The sequence below is a fragment of the Medicago sativa genome, chromosome 2 (genome assembly GCF_051527215.1).
Source record: "Medicago sativa cultivar Bolivia chromosome 2, Bolivia_mono, whole genome shotgun sequence".
NCBI classification, from domain to species: Eukaryota; Viridiplantae; Streptophyta; class Magnoliopsida; order Fabales; family Fabaceae; genus Medicago; species Medicago sativa.
In genome coordinates, this window is record NC_140750.1 from 34,118,691 (window position 1) to 34,144,501 (window position 25,811).

General features: G+C 34.1%; 1 protein-coding gene and 1 long non-coding RNA gene across 3 annotated transcripts; both read right to left on the reverse strand.

Moving 5' to 3' along the window:
- Nucleotides 1–442: 442 nt before the first annotated feature.
- Nucleotides 443–25,067, reverse strand: VPS54. Of its 2 annotated transcripts, none has more exons than XM_085744535.1 (19): nucleotides 24,106–25,067; nucleotides 23,376–23,438; nucleotides 22,595–22,674; nucleotides 19,802–19,919; nucleotides 16,652–16,723; nucleotides 15,397–15,553; nucleotides 13,710–13,798; nucleotides 10,049–10,305; nucleotides 8,829–9,000; nucleotides 8,661–8,744; nucleotides 8,201–8,571; nucleotides 7,548–7,701; nucleotides 6,358–6,439; nucleotides 6,158–6,226; nucleotides 3,216–3,377; nucleotides 2,376–2,443; nucleotides 1,767–1,847; nucleotides 1,436–1,688; nucleotides 443–768 (listed from the first exon to the last, which is right to left on the reverse strand). In XM_085744535.1, exons 1-14 carry the CDS (start codon nucleotides 24,880–24,882, stop codon nucleotides 6,198–6,200), a joined length of 2,505 nt encoding a protein of 834 aa, XP_085600661.1. In that variant the 5' UTR covers nucleotides 24,883–25,067; the 3' UTR covers nucleotides 443–768; nucleotides 1,436–1,688; nucleotides 1,767–1,847; nucleotides 2,376–2,443; nucleotides 3,216–3,377; nucleotides 6,158–6,197. The 2 variants fall into 2 exon arrangements, with proteins under 2 accessions (XP_085600661.1, XP_085600660.1); XM_085744534.1 differs by having other exon boundaries at nucleotides 6,158–6,237.
- LOC146946452 (uncharacterized) lies at nucleotides 17,187–17,888 on the reverse strand. Its single transcript, XR_015026759.1, has 2 exons — nucleotides 17,749–17,888; nucleotides 17,187–17,404 (listed from the first exon to the last, which is right to left on the reverse strand). It is a non-coding gene; the product is annotated as an uncharacterized LOC146946452 (long non-coding RNA).
- Nucleotides 25,068–25,811: the final 744 nt, after the last annotated feature.

Consider the following 25,811-nt stretch of genomic DNA (forward strand, 5'->3'; position numbering starts at 1 on the left):
TTCATTTTTGCTCCGCTCACTCCACAGCAGCATTTGCCCAGCGGCAGTTAACTGCCGTTGGACTATTTTAGTATTTTTGCAGTGTGTGGGAGCAAAAATGAAAGTGAGGAGCAATTTCCCAACAAGATAGTGCTGTAACACAACGAGCTGTAGATAAACAAATACTTCTATTTGAAATTAGTTTTAAAGATAAACATGGTGTTGCACTAGTTAAAACATGAATTCCACATAGAAGTAAAAATGTATATACACACAAGACAATTGGGATTCTTATGATTGGTTTCATGTTTTATCTAGTGCAACACCATGTTCATGTTCAAATAGAAGAATATTAACATGTTTGGTTTTCTATTCAATTGTCATATCTTGTTTTCACTTGCACTGGTTGTCTCCATAAACCTTTAAAAATGTACATACACACAATACAATTGAAGAGAAAGGGTTTTGTTACTCAAGGAGCTTTCTTTATTAAGGGAACCGATGTATGCCCTCAAATAGCACACAGTTTAGTAATCTCACTATAGATATCTCGAATCATGTACACAATATTGATGCATTAATATCCATGGCTGTAAGGAAGAAGAGAATAAGAGGAAGAGAATTCACTCATTTACTAATTCATAACTATTTTCATCTTAACATTACAATTATGAAACAGCTACCAAGAATTGAATATCAACAGTGCCTGCTACAGAACTTCTGCAAAATGACCAATCACGGCTACACAATGCTCATAAATGATACATAATTTGTATATCTACCAAAGGCCTGGAAAAAAAAAAGAACGAAGTAGAATTCAAATTCAGTATTATAAAGCTAATGAAAACCATTTGTATGCTAATACACACATGCGCACTTTATAACAACTCAAATAAGATATCATTAACTAATTGGGTAGGAAAAATTATATCAGAAATCTACTTCAGAAAAATAAGAAGGAAAAATACATGTTTTCTGTCAGGTCTCTTATTATCCATGCAACAAACAACAATCGGAAATATGCCACCAAGCCTACTGGATTTGCTAACTGGCCTTTTACAAACACCATTGTTTTATTACCATTTACCAATACAAACTCTTAGCCGAATATATCAGCCAGTTGACCAAATACAAATGAAATTGACATAGTCAACTGTCAAACTAACAAACCTGCCTGCAAGAATATAAAGTTTATAATTTTTTTGTTCATTTTGATGAGTTATCATTCAATAATCTTCGTCTAATAATTTGTTGCAATATACATTAAATTAATGTCATGCATAGTATTGTTACAAAAAAAAACTATATTTTCATAGCACTAAATCTGGATTATTTTATCTGAAAGTGAAACAACTCCAAGTCAGACACACTGGCCCTTCATTCAAATTTACACTTATCGAGAAACAAGGATCATATGCATAAGTCATAGGTAATCAAAATTTAGCAATAACATTACCTCGACTTAGTGTTACACAAAAATGCAGAGTGAAGAAGGTTTAAACACCCCAACATCCTCTAAAGTAGGTTAGCCTTCTCACAAAAGCAATGAGGTGTTACTCTACAATACAGTTTACTGAACATCATCATTCCCAAATCTTTGCACCAAGAATTCATCCAGCTGACCCCAGTTAGGGGTATCAGATTTACTTAAATCACCCGATGGCAATGACCGTATGCATTGAAGAATATGTTTGATGTCCCGATATAACCTAGCAAGATGGAGGAATAATTAGAAATGATGCATTCTTGAGAGTCTAAAAAATTTTGGTCTTCGTAAAAGTAAATACCTATTCTGTGCTTGTGAAGTGCTTATATCAAATCTTGAAAATGCTTCTGAAATTTGAGAGTGAAAGATAACGACCACTTGCCTGAAAAATAGAAAATTTAAGGAGCAAATTGTAGGAATTCATCATAAAATCAATTTTCTTTGTAAGCTGTGAAAGCAACAGCCTAAATTACTTTCCCTTTAAATGGAAACAACACGCAAAAATTGACAGCTGTATTCATCATATACAAGAATACAAATCCAGGAAATTTAGTCGCACAATCTATGCAGGATTAATACCAGTCCAAGAGATGATTGGGAAGTCACATGATAGTTAAATACATTAGTTTGCACTCTGCAATGTAAGATTCATATCCAGCAAACAAATTTCTAAGACCTACTATGCTCTACTACAAGTATTTCAGAACAAACATGTTTCTTTATCAACTACTTACACCTAAGACCTAGCAGCAGTCAGTCACCCTGGAGAAAGCAATAAAATACCCACTGTTTCATCAATCATCCCAACATTGGAAATAATGGGTGCCACATACTTTGGAAATCTCGATATCACATTTGTTTAATCAAAATATCAGAATAAGGGAAACAAGGAGATTTCCGAGGTTCTTACCTGAAAATTGCCTGAACATCATCTTCATTCAAGGTTCGAGATAGAACACGCTGGAGGAATCCAACTTCCTAGCATCAAATTAACAAAACAAATAGTTTCTAACTATGAGATTTCTTTTGTGACAGATTGGCCATGAGAGCAGAGCTCAAAAAAATAATCAATTTCAAAGCACCAGTTCCATCAAATCTAGAAGCACATCAGTTAGTTACATGTTCCATAATTTGTCTTTAGAAATTTCTTGAAGCTCAGCCAACTTAACAGATAGAATGATTTCTATGTAAATCATATATACAAACACATAATATTAAGGCAAAAAAGTATAGTTACAGTCCTCGCAAGTTACAGAGACAAAGTAAACAGAATCCTCACAGATACCATTTAATATATGTCAAACCGAATTAACCACTTGCAGTTAACCAATGGACTAACTTATTTAACCAACCAATACTGGGGTATTGCGATCACTTAATAGTTTAAGTGATAAAAATTAATAAGATGGTTTTCAAAAGTGAAGCCTTCGTAATAATCAAAAACTCTAACAGAAGATAGTTTTGATAGCGAGGCCCATGAGATAACCAAAAAACTTGACAGAGAACTAATGTATATGTAGATGCCCATACGAAAGTAGATATTAATAATCAGTAACTAACATAGAAAAGAGTTACAATGTACAAATAAAATGAACTGATAAAAACTATAACATATGGAAAAACTTAAGGAACGAGGATTAACAGAAAAACATTATAGGAAGAAAAATGGTCTTTCAAAAGTGGAAGTAAAAAACGTAGACATGAAATCCAAGTATAACAATCATCTTTGTGGATCAGCCCAATGATTTACCTTTGTAAGGGACCGAGCAAATTGACTAGGCTGGGGATCAGCATCCTCAGGTCTATTCCAACTCTCAACAATTTGAGGCAACCCACGCAAATGGACTAATAATCTTTCTCGCATTATCTGAACCAATTTAGTATGTATTTCATCTCTATGGACTTTATAATCCTGGAATGAAAAGATATGAAAGTAACTAAATGTCACAAAAGAAACATTCTTAAAATATTTTGAAGTTTACTTGCAAACAAAATGAAACAAATTTGTTTTATATATTAAAATGGGAGTAAAGGAAGAAAAGATATTTGAGGGGAAAAAATGACATTTGATACAGTTGATTATAGTCATGACTATAATATTATCTCTATTAATATTTTTTATACTGTGTCCATAGATTATTTCTTTTCCTTGTTTTGAGAGATTCTCTCGTGTATATATTTGTTCATCCCTTTTGTGAAATACAAGTTGATCATTCTAAACTCTACTCAACTGGTACGAACATGCAGAAACAATTAAAAGCCATCATAAAGGGTGTTGAATTTCATAGATGATGAGATTAATGAGTTTGAACATGATGAAATCAGTATAGAAAAGAAGTTTCTAAAAAAAATTATCTAGTGGATATACAAGTTCCTTGCCTGTCCTTGTTCCGGTTCCCAAACATTTTGTCAAACCCAAAAATTGAACAAAGGCTACAAAATCCGAACTATTGACCTTCAGCTTAAATGCACCCATGTTGTTAACCGTGTGTTTGGTGCGAGAGAAATACATGCGAAAGAGAAAGCAAAGAGAGAGATAGGGGAGAAATACACAATTTCTATTGTTTGGTGCACCAAAGAAAGACAGCAGAGATTAAATATGGTAGGACCCACCCACTTTTTGTTTCTCTCCACTGATGGGAAGAAATGGGAAGAAACACCATTATTTACACAACTACCCATCACCATGTCTCTCTCAAAAAAATTGTATATTTCAAATTTTTTTAAAACTAAAGGTATGTTAGATTATTTAATTGACTAATTAAATTTTAAAAAAATGTTAAGTTGACTATTTTTTACGATATGTTATTATTCTGTTTAAATAATTAAATTAATTATAATAAATTAATATTAAAATTAAGGGTTAATTATGTTTCTAGTCCCTATAAAATAGCGACCTTGTAAGTTTAGTCCCTACTTAATTTTAATAGCATTTTTAGTCCCTAATTTTGTTTTTCTGCACTGAGTATTAGTCCCTACTCAATTCAAATTTGTTTAATTTATGCTTAAACTCTTAAATTTTTGAACAATTTTTTGCAGACATGTTTAGAACATTACTAAAAGTTCGTCCGCAAAAAATTATCGCAAAATTTGATTTCTACATCCAGATTTTATTACTTTTTATCTTTAACTTTTGTCGTTTTAAAAAATTCATATTTAATTCATTTCATGTCAGAAAATTCTAAATTTTAGTAAACGAACCTTTCATAGTGTTCTAATCTTGTCTCAAAAAAATCGTTCAAAAATTTAAGAGTTTTAGGATAATTAATCAAACTTTGTTTTAGCAGGGACTAAAATTATAAGTAAATTTTTTTTATAGGGACTAAAAATGCTATTAAAATTAAGTAGGGACTAAACTTACAAGGTCGCTATTTTATAGGGACTAGAAACATAATTAACCCTAAAATTAATTAAGTTAATAAAAATTGATTTTATAAAAAAAATAAATTAAATCAAGGGTACTTTTGCTAACAATCAACACCTCTCTTCTCTATTTCTCTTCTCTTTCTCTTATACCAAACACTACATCAAATCTACTCTATTTCTCACCTCTTTCTCTCTTCTTATACTCTTTCTCACCTCTCTCTCTCTTCTCAATTTCTTCTCTCAACCAAACACACCCTAAAAGATATAATTTCTTGTGCAAGACTTGCACTCTGTAGAATACATGTCATCGCATTTAATTGTAAGCTTCACAGACTTCTGTCTATTTTATATATTTATGTTCACTTCCATTTTCTATCACATTTTGTCATTTCCTTCAGTTACTCAGCACTTTAGACTTTACAAACCCAAATAATCTGTTAGGTATCGGGTGGTATTGATAGGGTAACTGCCGATGCAGTCAGTTATTTTAATGAGGAGTGTTATTTGAACAACCAAATTGGTGACAACTTATTTGACAACCATATTTTACAAAGAAAAAAGTGGTATTGGCACGGAAACCATAGCAATAGAGAGATAAAGTAAAAAGTAATGTGAGTATGAGAGAGAAAGTTGTTGCAAAAGTTGTCACTAAATGGATGTTCAAATATCATTTCTCTATTTTAATATATAGTTATTTAGGAGCAGTTAGCATTTTGTATAATATGCCATATTTGTATTGATTAGGAGCAGTTAGGCAGTTTAGGCAGTAATTTGTATTGATTAGGAGCGGTTACAGGCAGTTTATGCCCTTAGTTTATATAAATAAGACCATTTGGCCACAACAGTAGGGAGATTGAGAATTATTCAGTTAGGAACCTTATTGGTTTTTGGGTAGAGAGAGATGTCTCTTCTCTGAGGAGCTATTGCTCTAGGATTACAGAGGGTTGATCTTTTCTTTTCAATCAATAATACTATTTCTTTTGTTTCTCTTTAATTCGGGTTCCTAACATAATCTCTATTAATTTGCCCCTTCCTCTATTACAATATTTCTTTTTTCCACCCAAAGGAAAAGTACAGGGATTGGAGAATCATTGCAAGGGAGACTACATGGAAAATCTATTTCCACTTAATACACTACTATGTAAATTTTCACCTTATATGAGGAATTGTAAATCTTAAATATTCATCCCCTATAAGCAGGAAAAGAAAGAAAAGATAATACTTCCAGCAAAGATATTCGTTGAAAAATGCAACTAAAATCAAACAGCATCTGCATAAGTCTACTCTATCAGATGGAGGAAGGCGAAAAAGGGATTAGGTATGTACCTGCGCAACTCGATCAATCTCTGAAAGCAATAGCAATTTTCTATTCTCTGGAACTTTCCGAAAAAGAATCTGCCGAATTTCTTACACCAGAAATGAAGAACAACGTTATAATTTCGACCATGTAACAACAATTTCATAATCAGAAACTCTTGTGATACAAACACATTCAAAAAACTTAATACAGGTGACCGAATTTGTACCAGGAATAATAGCATGTATGAAGCTAATGACTTGACTTGCCAGCGCCAGGTGTTTAGAGGTGATGGACTTCAAACCAGACACCTGAACAAAATTTAGAAAAAATTAGAAACCAAAAGAATGACAAAGCTCTAAGTTAATTGAAATGGGATCAAGTTCGTTAAGCAAAACTGTTCGAAAGCCGAAAAAATCAACAGCTGCAGCATTTACTTAGTATATAGTTTAACGAAATGATGCACACTGTTTGAAAGCCGTAAATTTTTGAACTCAGCATTGTCCTGCGGTTTCTTTCCGGTGCAGGACAATATATAAGCTGATATGAAATGACTCAATATATGCTCCCCAAGCTGGGTTTCATTAACACATTAGTTGAAATCTGATAGGGTCACTAATAATGAAAGGTCCATTATTAATGTGGGGGGAGAAATAACAGAATGGGGCACGTGGGGTAAGGGGATTGAAGAGAGAGAGAATGCGAGAATTCTGTAATAATAGAATGAGTTTTGGAGAGGAGAGAGAGGGGGCGGGGTAACAGTATGAGGGGGTATGAAAATATTTTGGGTAACGGTTATGGCAACCTATCTTCTTTTTTCTTGGTAATAGAATGGTTTTATTTGAAATATTTTGGCTTGAGGAAGGATACTAATCCAACTGTCTTCTTCGTTTCTGCATTTCTATATTTTGCTTTCTGTTGTACAGTTACAGAGGGATATGCCTCAGATTGTAAATTGCAGAGCTCCATTATTTTCTATTTCAGATATGAATATATTTGGTTTTTATCAAATTGGCATCAAAGAGCTCAGATCCTTGGAGCTTCTAATATTTATTTAAAAAAAAAAAACAAAATGGAAGCGTGGATGAGAAGATTGGAACAGGATGAAAGAAAGGAGCAGCCCCTGAAAATTGATTCTAACTTATTGAGTCAAACAATTGTCTTTATGAGCTTATAAGACCATTTTTCCCTATGGTGTTGAATGTTGGGCAGTGAAGGGCAACAAGAGAACAAATTATTGTATTGGAAATGATAATGAGTGTTGAGATGGATAATGGTCAAACTAAAAGAGATAGAGGAATACCTAAACTCTTTTGCAGAAATCACTTGGACGTTGCTCTAGATATATGCATCTTATTTATAAAAATAGTTTTTATATATAAAAGGATCCAAAAATTCAGAGAACGATACAAGTAGTACCTGCATTGCTTTAGCCCCAAGCACAAGTTCACATGTTTTTGTGTTGAAACGATTCAAGATTTCTACCACACGGTGAACCACTTCTGAAGATAGTGCTGGCAAAAGGTTGTTCATATCAATGTATTCTGACAACATCTTGAGCAATATCAAGCCACTGGAAGCAAACAGAAGATATTGAAGTACTTTAAATGCATTCTCACAGCTGAGGGCTAAAATGGGAGAAATTATAAATGATGAAAAGAGAACAATTTTATCAAATTAACCGTATTAACTATTGGTTGATTCTCATTATCGTAAACCGAAAGTTGAAAATAATAACTTGGGAGCGATACACTCGATACTAATTAGAGGGCATAATTGGAAAGAAAAAAAAAGTAATTAATGTTACATTGAAAACTGAAAAATAACAATTTTGGGGGCAAATTCATTTTCGCAAATGTAACAATTATTATGGAACAGAAGGACTAATAATAATAATAATAGTAATAATAATATAAAATACTTGAGTATGCCTACACAAGCATATTAAGAGAGAGAGAGAGAGAGAGAGAGAGAGAGAGAGAGAGAGAGAGAGACGAATAGCAGACACAATGAATAGAAGTTGCATACAATAGGGGGCAAAAAGAAAACAAAGTTCAGTCCAGATGACTAACCAGTTTACCATGTGATAACCAACACCTTTGTAGTAAAGAGGTTGAGATGCAGATTTTTTCTGATCTTTCTCAGTGCTGATACTCTCTAACGATTTACTATGACCTCTATTTGGTTTCTTAGATTCATCGGTGGAATCAGTCCGCTCAACATTCTGTTCAGCATTTGACTGTCCAGTGTCTGCCATCGGCCGAGCATCAGTGTTAGTCACCAAATCATGGTAACTGTTTGAATTATCTTCTACAACACCATTAGGGTCCCCAGAAGACAATGCATCCAATGGAAAAAGCGTATTGATAATGGATTGAAATTCATCAGGAACATATATCTCCACCCATGTTTCCTGTTCAAGCACTGCAATAATTTTTGACACCTAAATGCAAAGCAAGGGATATTAATAGAGATGAACAGTTTTTTGAGGAAATAATATATAACAACGGAAAGCACCAAATTTAAACTGACCCGAGAATCATGCTGACAATCAATAAAAGCCTTGGCCTGTGAATGCAGTATCCCACGGATGCTGTATCCCAATCTTCCACCAATCTGTTAGTTTTAATTTGGGAGTTCAATCAGGGAACTAAAACCACATTTGAAATCTAAACTTTAAACCAAAATGAAAATATGTACTTTTTCTGTAGCTGTAATGAACTCATGGGTGATGTTGTAAACAGTTAGAAACTCCTGCAGTTTCAACCTAGGATGGAGAGTAGCACGGACCCCCAGAAGCTTTGCCCATCTTCCATGAGCAGCATCACATGCTGCAAACACAGCTTCTGCGTTTTCTCGCAATACATCAGCTCTGTTTAGGACCAGATTTTTTGAGAACATGAAATAAATTGGGCAGCAGTTAAAATACAAAAGTAATGGCAGAAAGCATACTAGATCAAAGTATAATTTATTTTATAATTATATAATCCATGTACTAACTTTACAAGCATCTAGTGGACTCCATATCATGGTCTTAACCCCCATTATCATATTTTTTAAGAGAGAAGATTACATAAGAGCAATTAGTTATTAGTAACCAGTAAAATAAATACAGTACTTCAATCCTAGCAGCCTCTAAAACAGAAAAATTACTACTGAAGGACTAAACAAGATAAGATAAAACATTTGAGAGGAGTATCACCATAAGGATTCAACATTGTTAAGGGGATGGATGATAGTATGTTTGCAAAAGATAATGTCGGCAACAAGAAAATGTCCCAGATATATTATACATGCATGCTATAGAATATAGATGGTTTTACTACTCCTGAATGTGGCAAATCAATCAAGTCTTAAGGGAACAGAAAGTAGTGGCACTTAAACAGTATTCTAGCTCATTTTTCTTTTAATTTTCCTCTCACAATTTTGTCCTATTTAGTTTTTTGTAGCCTGGTTTTTAAAATGATAGGACAGATCCATAATGCTTTTAGTATAAAACTTTGTGTACCTTCTTCACCTATCAGATTGAACTTTCGAGTTAACTGGCTTTTGACATATAAATAGTGTTCTGGTGTTTAAAAAGAGTTCCTACGAATAAGGATTCTATAAAGGAATAGTCCTCGTTCAATATATTACATTTGCCACCATTCAATAAAGAATCAACAGTTCAAACTTATAAGAGAAAAGAAAAATATTTTGCACAAAACAATAAGTATTTCATTTCAATACAACTATTTATCATTTCTATTAACTTAAAACTAGTATTTCATTTCTATACTCCATTAGTGAGTTTAGGTGTTTCTGTGAGAGGAAAATTAGCTCCTACATCATAAATTACATGCTTTTTCCAATCTAAACACAAAAGAATCCAGAAAAACTTTCCATTACAAGTGTATTAGAACAAAGAGCCTATATTTAACCTGAAATTTTTTGACATATTTGAGGAGCTCACAGCATCTATTGCTTTTCCTTGAAAAGATGGACCCTTGGCAACATTCTTTTGAGGTGAATATGGCAAAAATGTGGAACCATGAACCTCACTTTCTTGGGATATTTCTGCAGCTGCAGCACCATGCGCAATTGCTGCAGCAACTGAATCAGAAGCATAATGACCATCGCAGTTGCTCAAAATCCATTCAATGGCTTTTTTCACTTCAGCCGCCCGCACTAAATGTGCCTGCAATCACTAAAAAGAAAAAAAATCTTATTACATCACTCTTACAAAAGCTGATAAAGTGCAAACCATTGGAAAAGTAAATTTCAGTAACATGGCTGTAACCCTTGATACATAATACCTATTCTTGTACATGAAATATAGCCAATACATAGAGTCTCCCTAGGAAGATAAACACATGTAAGTTTTAACATAACAAGTTGGCATAATAGTCAATTATCCCTTTCTTGGGTAATAGCCATTGATAATGAAGGTTTAATGTACCAAGAGACAAAATTATGCAGTAAAAACTATACAGCATACAATATATTCTAATGCTATTAAAACCAATCTAACATATGGAAAAGTTCAAGTCCTGTAATTGCAGAATTCGTGGATGCAAACCTTGTCTGCCATGAATAAAATGTCTTTAGGTTTCACTGTTCTAAGTATTATAAAACTTAAGCAAACACCACAAGATTGTCAAGACAAAATATAAGAATTTCTAAACCAGGGAGCATTTTGATTCATGTACATGTGATATTTGTTGATGTTGATATTTAAATAAATAGTAGATAATTATATTTACATTGTAAATATATTTTACCTTACTCTCTCAGTTACTTAGCATAGAATATTATTTAGAATATTCCTTCAGTAAATATATCCTAGCTTAGTCTCTAAGTTACTTAACTCCTATATAATAAATCTTCCGTAGTGCTATTCAGACGCACAGTTTTCATCATATGTCTCTCTTTTATCTCTTATTCAAGATTTGATATAACTCAGATTTCAGATTCTCACATATATAAAGAAACAAAACTAAACACTCAAGGAGTTACATGAAGATCACGATCACTTCAAAAATAGCATAGAGCATAATGATCGGACTTCAGATTGAAAATATATTGTATTTTCATGTATCAAGGAAAGGAGAATGTACAACATGTATACAAGAAGTTAACCTGATCAATCCCTACCGGTTAAGGAATAAAAAATAACTAAAAAGGACACTTGGGAAATAATACCAGAAACACAATCAGGATATTATCTAAATATAATGTTACAATATCCCGACATGCCCCCTTGAGGTGAAGCATATACATCATATGTGTTGAGATATTAAGATTGATTATATCAAGATTTGCTAGTATCCAGTAGGATTAATGATAGGATAATATTCCTATTTAGATTCCATCTCACGTGTATAAAAATATTTGTTCATCCCTTTTCATAGTTAATGAGAAATATTTATATTCAAAATGATATCAATAGCAAGGTTTCTCTTTGGGCATCACCGAACTAAAAACTAGGTTACCCTTGAGGACACAAAGAATAGGGCTTAAGAACCTTGCTATGAATACCAATAGTAATTGAAAATAAACTGTATTTTCATGTATCAATGGAAGGAGAATGTTCTATATACATTACTACCTTTGTTCCTCAATATAAGCTCCTTTATTCCAGACAAAAAAAAAAAAAGTGTCCGTAATATAAGCCCCATTTCAAATTACTAGATACATTTATTTTATTTTTCAAATACACACAATTAATACTACTAAATGTTTTGGGAGATGAGGTGTCAGAGTTGAACACATCCATAAACAAAATGGTATTTTAGGAACATCTATACACAAAATAGATACATTGAATACAATACCCACTTTTTTTTTTTATTTTGGTACAACACTCCCCACTTTTGTTTTGTTTCGAGGGAACTACCCACTTTTCTTATTTTTTTAATATATGTGAAAATTGCAAAAGGAGCATATAATAATGGGCTATATATATATTGAGAGATGAGGAGGAATCACATTACACCAGTGTAACAATTGGGTAGTGTTACAGTTCTCAATAAATTTTTTATCAAATACTTATAAAACAAAATTCATTTTTGGATTCAAAGCTTATATCGTAAAGATTTTTTCTGCAATTGCATTTTTGTAAATCTAATTTAATTTGATATGTGATTCGAAATGTCAAATCAAATGACTATAGATTTAGAAAAACACTTATAAAAATGATTTATATCATATAAACTTTCAATCCATTAGTGACTTTTGTAATACACACGCAAAAAGGGTTTGGGTAGCTCAACTGGTTTGAACTAAGAGATAAGGAGTTGGAGGACTTGGGTTCAAACCCGGACGAAGGAGAAAAACTAATCTAACAACTAGCGACTAATATTTGCCATTAAACAAAAAAACGCAAACACACACACACACATACATGAGGCTAACCTAATTAATCGCGAAAGATTAGGGAAGATAATCAACTAAAAGGAGAAAATAGCAAAGAATCCCAGGAATACAATCGGATAATATCTAAACTGGTACCAAGACTATTTTACAATATCTCAACACTTGGGAACAATCAATGCTTCTAATCTCCAATGGAAGTTTCTTCAACGTGGAAACGCTACCTTTAGGTACTTACTTTCCATATAGGTGTTTCCTAAGTAATGTTCCCTAATTATGAATAATACGGGAGGACCACTAGGTACAAGACTTCTCTTTTAATGCTTTACCATGTTTGACCTTTTTCTTCCTTACACTACAACACTCATATCAACAATTTCTAGTGTCCAGGATCAAATTTTTTTGGAGTTTCCAATTGTTCCGTAACTTAAAAAACAAAGAATGAAATGGAGTGGAATTGCAAACCATCACTCCTATCTGCTAAAACTTACAACATACTTCTAAATAGTAGGGAAATTGATTTTTTATGCAACTTTACTCAGCATTATCAGGAAAATGATGGGAAGAGAAAATGTTTCTGACTATGCATGTTGTTAGGACATACGAGAGGATGTTTTAAGAAATTAGTAGGTGATTAATTAGGTTAAGTTGATTATTAGTAAGTGGTCCATTAGGATTAAATAATAAGAGGCCCATTAGGGTTAAATAATAGAATGTTCTCTTTATCTGTATGTAAAGGGGAATAGTTAGGATTAAATAATAAGAGGTCCATTAGGAATAAGTTTTCTGTTAGGGCGCGCCTTGTGCTTCAACAATTACGTTGTTCATGGTATTATAATTCATTTTTGTTTCTTCAAAAAAAAAAAGTTTTCTGTTAGGGCCAGAGTAGGATTCCTCTCTGAGTTGTGTCGGAGCTTTGCTCAGGGAGTAGTTAGAGAAACTCTCTCTACTACTATTTCACCATTTTCATTACTATCAATAAAGCACCCTATTTAAATTGGTAGAAAACAATGAGTCCAGTAAGCGAATTAACAATAATACAGCCAAGCAAGAAGAAGAAACAGATGGTTTATAAAGCAAGGTGACATTTTCAAATTTTCCTTAATTGCAGAGTCTGTGCATCTCAGCAATGCCGGCAAGATATCATTAATGTGTGTTGTCGATAATACATTTCAAAATATACAAGAATTATAGTCTAGATGGACACAACAAAAGTCAAGTACAAATTACCTGTACAATCATGAAAATAGCACTCAAAAGATGGACAAAGCAATCAGATGACAGACTCTTTAACTTGCTAGCAAGTGAAGCACCACCACCTGAGTCACTATTAAACATTAGAAAGTTGAAAGTAGAAAAGTGCTTATAAAAGAAAAGTGTGTGTATATATATATATATATATATATATATATATATATATATATATATATATATATATATATATATATATATATATATATATATATATAGGGGATATATCATGTGAGAGGATGAGAGGATCAAATATTAGCCATGGATTAAAATCAAAGGCTGTGATTAAATTTTGTTTAAAAAGTATCATGTATGGTAGCGCTACCCTTTTGTACCTGCTTCGTTCCTGCAACTCCCCTTCCTCTTACTTCATTGCTTCGTTTTCCATAATTGTATTCCACTGTTATTTGATAATTTGCATGTTCTTTACACAACCCATCCATCCCTGATATTAATATATATCTCTTCCCATATTCTTCACTTTTGAATTTTAAATTGGAATATGGATTTAGGTTTTCGTACTTGTGGCTTACAATTTGAACCACCAGACTTTAATAAAAAATTCAAATCAAATTAAATTGTTTCCTTTAAACAATGGATTAGAAGAATATAGGAATTTTCATTGTTTTTCATTCATGAATATCTATGGACAATTGAAAGTTTTCTAAGAAAGGGAAAACAGTAGAAGGGGGAATTGAGGAAATTAGACACCTCAAAACAGGATGAAACGTGATTAAATTGAAGAATTTATCAACCAATCATGTCGTTCATCGCTTGAAATTGGAGAGCTGCAAGAAAGAAAGAATAACCCAGGAGAAAGGGGTATCGCTTGGGAGAGAAGATGGAAAGTCAGTGCTGGAAAATTAGACACTTCGTAGATGAGACAACTACAGGAGGTGCAATTTTAACTTTTAAGAGAGCAAAAGATCTGAACCGTTCTTTTAAATCTAATGGGTATTAATTGTTCCTCTCATCTCTCATTTTAAGAGGTCCTCATTTGATATGCCCTATATATATATATATGAGTTTTGCTAGAAGACACCTTTTATGAAGGTGTCTTTTAGCAAGTTATTCTATGAGCATTTGCTAAAAGACACCAACTAATTTTTATGAATGTGTCTTTTAGCAAAGTTATACCTAAAAAGTGGAAATCATACCTTGAGGTGTGGATTGCTAAAAGACACCTTCATGGATGGCTTCTAGCAAAACCCTATATGGGTGTATATATATGTATATGTGTGTGTGTGTGTGTGTATACTCCCTCCGGTCACTATTATAAGCAAATTTTAACTTTTTAGGTTCATTCAATAAATTATGTATGTGGTCTATATTGTAGACCACATACATCATTTATTGAATCATTTATTGAATGAATCTAAAAAGTAGAAATTTACTTATAATAGTGACCATATATATATATATATATATATATATATATATATATATATATATATATATATATATATATATATATATATATATATATATAAGATGTGACATAAATAAACAATGCAACAAATTGTTACTATTCAATGGTTGGATCCACACGAAAATTATGTTTGAGTTATTAATGTAACAGTGAAAATAATAATTTAACCCTCAACCCATATATAAGAATTAATTTCTGATAGCCAAATATCAATAGTTATGCTAAAGAAATTCTCACCATCTGCCTCTACAGCTCTGTCTCCAGAAAAGAACTCCGATTCTGAAGCTCGAGCAGCAATAACTGGAAGCAACTCAGCAACGGCAGTTTTAATAGCACTCTTCATATCAGCAGTCAGTGTGTCTCGATAGATCCTCAGAACAGAGGGAAGTTTAGCCTGAAAATAAGAAAACCATAAAACCAAATCAAGCTAAATTCCAGAAAACCAAATTTTCGATTACCTGGGGAAAATAGTATAATATCATCTAACAATCCTAAGACTCATTCAAGAAAGGAGCATAGTGTGCATTTCTAGAAGCTAAAAGAACAAGGAATAAATTCCAAAAAATAAACTGAAAAGCTTTAGGAATCATAAACATATCTCATAGGTCTCTCCCCACAAAACATGTGAAATCTTAATATCCTAAATTACGAATGTTAGGGGGACCAGGGAATTTGGAATACTTTGTAGACAAGATAAACTTAAATCTTCATGGGCAAATTTATTTTGATTCCAAGTCAACATATTCCCTCCAAGAAAGAGATGCATCAATTAATGGCAGTCAAATGTACAATTATTATTTTTGAAATAGTGCATGTTAGGAACAGTTGTCCAATTAATTTATATCCCTTACACCACCTAGATGGATAAAACTTGGTTGTTATTGTATCATATACATAGTTTACTGCTCTGTGGTCTGTACAACAAAAAGGGCTTCGAGGAAAATTTCAGTTAATAAGATGAAAGTATAGATGGCATGAGGAAACAACAAATAGCCACCACCTAATTAATGGATTATAATTGTGTGGTGTTAGTATTCCCAACTCCACATAAAATAACTTGTTGCCAAGACTACCTCTGCGGCTCTGCCACTCCAAGGTTTTCAGATTCCGTGCCTCACATAGCACAATTAGAATCAATCACGAGGAGTTTCAGAAGAATTACATTGGCAGCATAAAGATGAAACTTTCAAGGTGTTGTTTCTGTGTGCAACATAGTTCATCAATTATTTTTATGGTACCAGATCTCAGACGATTTTTTCTGTCTCTTATCTTATCCTCATATATCTGTTACCAAATGCCAAGCGTTCACAAATCACTACGAAGGATAAAGGAACAGCATATCCTCAAAAATACAAAAGAATAACTAGTTGCATGGATCTTAGTGAAGATTTTTCATCAATCAAAGGTATTATTCAAACTCTCATGACATGATATAGAAATTGAACTAACATAAACAACAAATATTTTTAGAGTAAATGCAGCTAATACTCACTGTTCTAAGCAAGCCAATTACAGTAGGGAGAAGACTATCTTTGAAATTGGTTGTTTCTTCTTCTAACTTTGCCTGGTTATGATTAGGAAGAGATTAGATCAAAATTTGCATCCTCAAAACATCACAATTGAGAAATAATATTTATCAAAAACACGGATGCACACCCAAGAAAATATAATAACAGAAAGAACACAATCCACGCAACATAACATTTTGAGATTTCAGCTTCTCAAACATTGGATTAAATGCAAGAGTGCTCGATGAAAATATTTATCATTGTGCATTTGTGCATTTGTGCTTAAGGTATCAAGAATCAACAATACCTTCATGTATCCTGCTACTTATACTTATTTCAACTACTTAACTACTTCCAACACAGAAGAGTTTAGACTTTGGATTCTTCACGTCATAGTAGTTAATAGCGGATAGCGGCGCGTAGCGGCCGACCCCAAAAATGCTATAGCGGGATAGCGCCTAGCGCTATGACCGCTATTTCATCACTTTTGTGGACAAATTATATAAATAATACTATAAATTATAAACAAACATATATCTAATATAAAATTAAATATAACATTCAAATCTCATGACACATTCATAAATCACAGTAAATCTTTTTCTTATCATTCAAATCCTTCCAGTGATTAAATTGCCAAGCAATGTCGAGATTATCACCGGTCCGCTTATGTCTTTGAGCACATGAGTCAACAGACAAAGAGTTTGATTGAACACCAGAACCTGATGCTGCCATGACTGTGTTGTCCACAAAAACAACAAAAATAAGGAAACAGAGAGCAGAATAGAGGATGAACAAAACAGTAGAGGAAAACAACAGAGAAAGATTGAACTAAATGTGTCCTGCGTCTGAGAGTAGAGTTTATCATAGAGATCTCACAGATAACCGAAGTCATTTGTGTTTTTTTCAATCATTCATGAGAAAACAGAGAGGAAGAACAAAACAGAGGATATGTTTATGAACAGATTGTGATACGTTTATGAACAAAACAGAGGAAGAACAAAACAGAGAGGAAGAACAAAACATATTGTGATATGTTTATGAACAAAACAGAAAGGAAGATTTATAGAAGAGAGCAAACCTGAGGAACGGCGGCTGTAAGGAGAAGATGAACAGATCTGCCGTTTGATGCGGTTTTGAGAAGATGAACAGTGAGAAGATGAGATGCGTTTTTGAGATGAGAAGATGCGGCTGTAAAGAATGAAAGAATGAAGAGAGAAATTGAAGTTATTAGGGTTTGACGAAAATGACAAAAATACCCTTGTTTTTTTTTAAAAACCAAGGACAAACTTGTATTTTCAGGTAAAATGAAATAGCGGTGCTAGACTGCAAAACCGCTATGCAGTGTTGCGGCCGCTATTGCGCCGCTATCTCATAACGCTACGCTATGGCTTATTGCATAGCGGTCCGGGACCGCACCGCACCGCGCGGCCGCTATTCGCCGCTATAGCGCCGCTATTGACTACTATGCTTCACGTGAATCACAAGTCAATCCTTAACAAACCTATTTGGAAGTCAAACACTCCTTTAAACTCATGTTTTTCGAACTTAATTTAAAACCTGATACTGCACAGGGCAAAGAGCGGAGTCTGAAAAATCACTAATATGAAAATCACTTTCACTATGGAGGACGGTTCTACCATGGTGGTTCCCCCCCTTTGCGATTCCGACCACCACGAAACCGCACCCATTCACTTACGAAGGCCGGTTCTACCATCGGATAATGGAGCCTCCATGGTTTCACCCCTTCCATGCCAATTTCAAGTCCTCTATCGCAGATATGATTCTCAACCCAGTCCTCACGAGTTCAAAGTTTCAAACCCTTTGTGAGTCAACTCACCTTCTCCCTCCTTTGATCTCTGCACTTTGACTATTCATCTCTGTTTTTATCTCTGATGTCTTCCCTCTTTCCTTTCTCATTTCAATCAGAGTCACTATCTGTTTCTGGTGTTTGTCCTTTTGTTCATCTTGAACTTGAGAAAGAAAATCAAAAGGAAACATCATCAGATGAGCACCTATTAGGTTTGTGGTTTATGTTTGGTTTGAAAGCAGAGCTGTGTTGGGAAGGGACCAAATGAGAGAGATTCAAAAAGGGTTGATGAAAAGTGGACATAAATTTTTGTGGGTAGTTAAGGATAAGATTGTTGACAAAGAAGATGTATAACTGAGGTTAGATGAGGTATTGGGTGTTGAGTTGGTAGAGAGAATGAAGGAAAAGGGGTTGGTGGTGGTTGAGGAATGTGTTGATCAAAGTGAGATTTTGAGTCACAAAAGTGTGGGTGGGTTTATGAGTCATTTGGAAAAAAAAAATTGTGGATGAGCTGGTGAACGTGTAGTGAAAGGGGATGAAATTGGAGAGTTGTGGTTTATGGTTGCTACTATATTGATGGAGGTTAGGGAGAGGGTTGAGAGAGAGGAAAGGAGATGGTGAAGGAGAAAACACGTGCTCTCCCCTTTTTTCCTTTTCCATTTATTTTATTTCATCATTAATTATTATTTTTAATTCTATAAATACACACATGGCTTTTCCTTTTTTTGAATTCAAAAAATACACAGATGGTGTGACACATAGTATTGACCTGGTCAAAATTAGTGTTTTGCAAAAGAGCCTAAACATGAGGGGGGGGGGGGGGGGGGGGGGGGTTTGGCTATTTCTTTTAAAAGGGAGCCAAAATCGCTACATTTTAGAAGTTAGGGGGTGAAATGTGCATTTAAGCCTTATTATGAATTTGTAATGTTGGATTATTGGCGTGTTAATGTGATTATATTGATTAGACAAATTTTCAAAAAAATTTACCATTTAAAGGTCTTAAAGAGTGCCCGGGGGAACTCTTTAACATTTCCCTTATATATGTGTAAAGTTTTTTAATATTATTTGTATATTAGGTATACTTTTTTTTAACATCTTATATATTAGGTATACTCTCGACTAGAGTTTGACAACTTGACAGTACAGTTCACTTTAAAATATGCCAACTACATTTTACATGAAGAAATCCCTGTGGCAGTACCCTCTCTATAACATAATAATGGTAAACAATCGACAGATCTCCAGCACAAGATTCATATAAAATAAAAGAGACAAAACAAAAAGGAAGTGTTAAGGATAAAAGTAATTTAAGATACGATCTTACTTCATCATCTTTTCCGTTCATCAGCAGGGAAGCTCTTGATTTAGCTTTAGATAAAATTATCACATCTGATTCTGCAGCATCGTGTAAAGAAGCTCGAATAAACTCTGCTGAAAGAATGCTACAAAAATAAAACAATACATTACTAAACATCCGATACATAACACAACTTGTGGTTTTTCTTCAAAAATATACAATCCTTTTTTACCACTAGTATCATTACCAAAACTCAAGATTTCAAAGTTACAAGCATTGATGGACAAAGAAAACATGTTTTAAATAAGCATAAGTTTAAAACATTTTAAAATAAAGCAACGTGGATGAATTTAGTTCGAATCATATACGAAACCGAAATAAAAAGATACAAATGTAGTTTGTTAAGACCAACCCTTAAACAAATTTAAAAGCGACAAGCAAAAAAATATACTCCTGAACTTTCCCAGTTGATAATTAGGATTACTTGTTTGCAAGCCACAAAAAAACACAATAACAACCATCTTTTATCCAAACCAAGATAAAGAATTAATCCATTTGTTGATGATTTTTTGTTTACAGGCCACAATAAATCACAATATCTACCATCTCAATCAATGTAGTCAGGAACGAGTTTCTACGTAGGTTCGAACGGCCGGTGAAAGGTAACACGGTTCGTAAGAACCCACTCAAGGGCAAAATTGTAATTTCACATATACATACACACTCAAAAACATAAAAATAAAAAAACTTAAGTGCATTAAACTACACATTAATGAGTCATAATCATCATCATTATTCAAAATCATAGCAGAGACCAGAGATAAGGGAGGAAAAAAAGCAGAGAGTTATGGGTAATGTGAAAAACTGAGTTTTAGTGGATGAAAGTGAACGAAAACAAGGTTAGGTGATGGAAGAGAGGGAACGACGGTGAAAACTTCACCGGAAAAGGGAGATGGAATCACGGCCGCCGCTTGGCTAGGGTTTAGCAAAGTTGAAGATGAAAGAAACGCAGTTCGTTTTTACATATAAAACCGGGTTTTATTTTTGACCCGACCCGGTTTGCGAAACCCAGCCCAGATTGGCCAGCGTAGCACGTTTTTTCTTGCGTTTCTGCTGCAGAAACTTGATCCTGACCAAAAAAATGGCAAAAACGACCTAGATCAAGGTCGCAGCTCGTTTGGGTGGGGAAAGCACGTAAGATCGTGCGATCCTACGTGCTGGGACTCGATCCTGGCTATCTTGATCTCAATTGCTGCTTCGTTTCTCTATTATTCTGTATCTCTCTTTTCTTTCTTATCAATCAAAATGATGTGTTTTACTTGGATACACCAACCCGAATAATCAGCAGCTGACTGAACCAGATTCATGCGGTACAAATGTTTTGTATCCACAGGCACCTATTCTTATAAATTTATATATTCAAAATCTAGGCAAGAATTTATATACAAATTCTTATAAGGGTCATGTTAACTTGTGCCCTAAGGGCACAAGTTAAGTAACTATAAAAAGAAATAAGAAATAAATCTTGTATTGAAAATATAAATTATTAAACTTTTACGATATTGAATGCATAAGTTTCAAGAAAATATTTCTATATTTAGCTTTTTAACTTGTGCCTTAAAGGCACAAGTTAACATTTCCCTTCTTATAAACCTAAGTTAAAATTCACTACTTTTAAATATTGACTGTTCTTTCAAAAAAATAAAATATTGACACTTAAATGGGTGCTTTTGGCTTCTTATATGGTGCTTAAGGACTCTGAGAGTCAGATTGGTAAACTTGATAAATGTGGATTCATCTTTCTCCACTGTCTTATTTTTCACTTCTGTTTCTTTTAGGATGGCATATTGATTTTCAAAGGTTGCATCCCCCTACTTCTTTATCAAAACAATTTATTTTTCTACCATAAGAACAAAAGATTTCACAGATAAGCCAAGTGCAATGCAAGCCCGAAACATTTTTTCAACCCATCAAAGCCATAGGATTCATCACCATCTAAAGATCAAAAGCAAAAACAGAGCTATCCCAAGCAAGGTTGTCAAAATCGCGATCTAACACCCAAGATCGTACGATTTTGCGATTCCGACGGCCATCACCGATCTGGAGCGGTTACGAGATCGGAAACGACGGCGGAGCGGCCGGCGCGCCGAGGAAAAGCGGAAGATCGCAGAATCGGCGCTCTTCTGCGTTTTCTGCAATGGTTTTTGACCCGGGTCAGAGGTTGATGACCCGACCCGACTAGGGTTGACCCGGCACCAGCCAGCATGAATTCGACCCGTTTCGGTTCGATTTTGACCCGTTTTCACTTGAAAAGGTCTAATTATACCATTAATTTCGTTTTTTTGGGAGTTATTGGTGTTTAATTGAATCATTTTGTTTAGAAATTGGGAATTTTTCTCCTCTTTTTCTCTGAAATTGTAACTGTTCCAATTATTATTCAATGACAATTATGGTTAATGAAAGTTTTTCTCTGAAATTGTAACTGTTTCAATTATTCATTCAATGACAATTATGGTTAATGAGAGTATTTTTTTATGAAAGGCTATTTTTTTAAGTTTCTTTTATAATTTTGTCTATTAGGTGGGATCTTACGATCCTTGGTACGATCCTACGATCTACGCTCTTTCTATACCCCAACGATCTTTAGCGGGATCTCGATTTTGACAACCATGATCCCAAGAAACCTTATAATTCAACCTTATTCTCTTCCCATTATTACAGGGGATCAAAAAGCAGTAGAAAACACTGTCAAATGAATTTTCAGATGCAGGTTAACGGAATACACAATCTTGATAGATCAGGACATCAAAAAAGGTGTACCTGTTTATGGATTCTATAAAGCCTGTCACATTATCTCTAAGATGACGGAAGCAATGCAAGCCAGTGAGCTCGTCTCCATCCTACCAAAGTTACAAGAAACAATAAGACTAAAATTAGCATAAAATTTTCTTATCGTCCTTCAGGAATCCCATTGATGTTAAAACATAGACTGTGCCATTAACAGACTAAAAAGGAAACTAGGTAAGTTCGACACTGTAAGTAATTGATGTCAGCTGTAACTTAAAAGGAAACTGGCACAATTCAATATTATGATTGGTATCTGCTACCCAAACACTGATTGATATCAGCTACACACACATTTACTAAGACATTACCCATCCACGATAAGATCTGGTAACATCTAAACATGTTCAGTGCTTATGCAAAGAAAAGGAACATAATGCAGTACCTCCGCATATCACAAAGTAAATATATCGTGATCAATATAGATAATGGAATCAACATAAACCTTCTTTCTAATTTTAATGCTTCAAAGCAATTACAATTGTAGGGGAAAATATATTCTAAGTAGAGGATACCTACTACATTGTACCTAGGATTTTTTGAACTGAATAAAATTTAGGAATTACTTCTGTTGAGTTCTCCATCATATTCTATTAAGTTGACTAAACTAAAAATCATAATAAGTCAAGACTTAAGATACATCGCTAATCATGATAGGTCAAACACATATAGTGCTGATGAAAAGATAAAGAACAAAACTAAGTCTACGATCATGAAAACAAGAAGTAGTAGTTATCATATAATAATTAAAGTATACCAGCAAATGTTGCAAATCATCAGTTACATCCAGTGCTCCAGCACAATCTGCAGATGCAACAAGCTGTATCACAGCAAAATATATCAACTTAAAATGGATTTCCAGTTGTCAAACATTCATAAAAACGACTAAAATAATAAAGGAAACATAGGAAAATCAAACAAAATTATCGCCATACTACTTTTCAAAGAAACCTGTTGAATATATTGATTAATTAAAAGCTCACAGAACTGCTACTACAACAACCCAAAGAAAACTGCAAATAGTTTCCCCACAAATCTCAATAATCCATTAATCCTATTCAGTATAGCTTCCACATTTACAGCACTAACACCTCTCCATTCTTGATTCAAAATAAAAACATTCGAAATTCAAAACTCTGAATTATTCACTAGCTAACAGAACTAAAACTGCATAAGATTAACTGGAATATCTGCAGCACCGATAGTACTTCTAATGGAAGGCGTGTCCAGGGTCCGACACACATGTGTGATTACGTTCAATCATGCAATTTTCAGTAATTGTTATCAGTGCTGACGTGACATTGGTCCACAATTCTCAATAACATTATTCAGTAAAATTTCTAACATTTACAACACCAAAACCTAAACACTTCACTCTAAAATCAATGAATTGAATCAAAAAACTCAAAATCTAAAAATGAGGACTGTAAAGCGAAATCTAACACACATTAACATAGAATCTTGACACAAAAATTCAAAAAACGAACCAATTTGAGAGCAGAGAGTGCTTGATTAACATATAGTATGAGCCTAAGTTTCTGCTGAAGCGCCAACAAATTCGTCCTTGTACCATTAAGCAACTGAATCTGCCTCGCAGACTCAACCAAATCCGAATCAATAAGCCTAACCGTATCCTTCAATTCACGAATCCTCGAACATCCTTCCACGATCTTCCCATTAAGATCCTGCAACTCACCCTGCGCTTCAAAGAACGATGACGATCTCAACGAGATCTCCTTCACAAGATGAAGCTCAACCACATCAAGATACTGCGAAAGCTTCTCCTGCAAAACCGCGTTCTCAGCAAAAGTCGAAAACGGACACGCCGCACGGAACGTAGCGCCTTCTTCGAGATGAAAATCTTGTTTAAAGTAAAGAGACGGAACTTCACGGAGACACGCGACGAGTGCTTCTCCGGCACCGCCGTCGTCGGAGATAGTTGAGATCTCGTTGTTAGCGTGTTTGCGGATTTCGTCGAAGCGGTGGAAGGGATCGGAGATGGAAGAGAGATAAGGAAGGAAATCGGATCGGGTGAGAGTGGAGGTGGATTTGGTGGAGGAGATAGGGGTGAATTCGGGAGAGGAGATTGTGGTGGAAGAGAGAGGGTTGTTGAGGATGGAGGAGAGAGATTGGATTGTTGAAGAGTCTTTGGAGAAAGATGGAGAAGAGGTTGAGGAAGATGTGGAGGTTGTGCGGTTGAGATGGGTGGTGGAGAAGGTTGGTGATCTTCCCCACGACGGTTGCTGAGAAGGTGGGGAATCCATTTGGATTATGGAGGGGGAGTTAGTTAGAGGACATTGGTTTTATAGTGAGGATTTTAGTTAGTGTGAGGGGGGGTGTAAGGGGAGATGGGGGGTGTAAGGGGAGATGGGAAATGTGAATGAAAAAGGTTGGGATCTGAAGGAGGAAGAGATGAGAGAGTTGAGGTTGGTTTGCAGTGAGGAGGAATGAATGAAAACGGAGTAGTGGAAGTGAAGGAAGAAGATTTTGTATGAAAAAACCGGTGGTTGAACCGGGTTTGGGATTGGGAGTTTAGACCGGTATGGTTTAACTGTAGTGTGGGCTTCAAATCTCTTGCATTAATTTTTTTTTTTTTTAGAAATAAAAAATATCCCAATTAATTACCCATAAAAACAGAGCAATTCCGTACTATCACAATTAATTAATTGATTAATATTTTTTACAATAATTAATATATTTTTGTAAAGCAAACTAGTCTATCAAAATTGATATGAAGAGAATGGAATAGTTGTAGCACATCTCAAAATCTCAACCCAACCAAAATTAATCAATCAATAATTAAAAATCGTTAATTGTGGTTCGTCTTGTTAATACAGCGACAGATTTTATCAGGAAAGCATCGCGATTTTGCAATTGTATTGTATTGCAACATGGGTGGGAAATTGTATTGCAACATGTGTTAGCTGGCTAATTTTTAATTCGCGATGCATTCGGGACAAATTTCTCTGAAGAAATATCATTTCCGTATAATATATTCTAAATTTTATTTGTAAGAGTAAGTATACATCATTAGAAAGGAAAAAAAAAATGTCTATTCATCGTTACCATCAAGAAAAGTGTAATTATAAAAAAAGAAAAGGAAAAAACACATAATTTTAGGAAATTGAATGATTTGACTACTTTGTCTATTTTATACTCTTTTAAATTGTCATTTTAAGATTATATACACAAA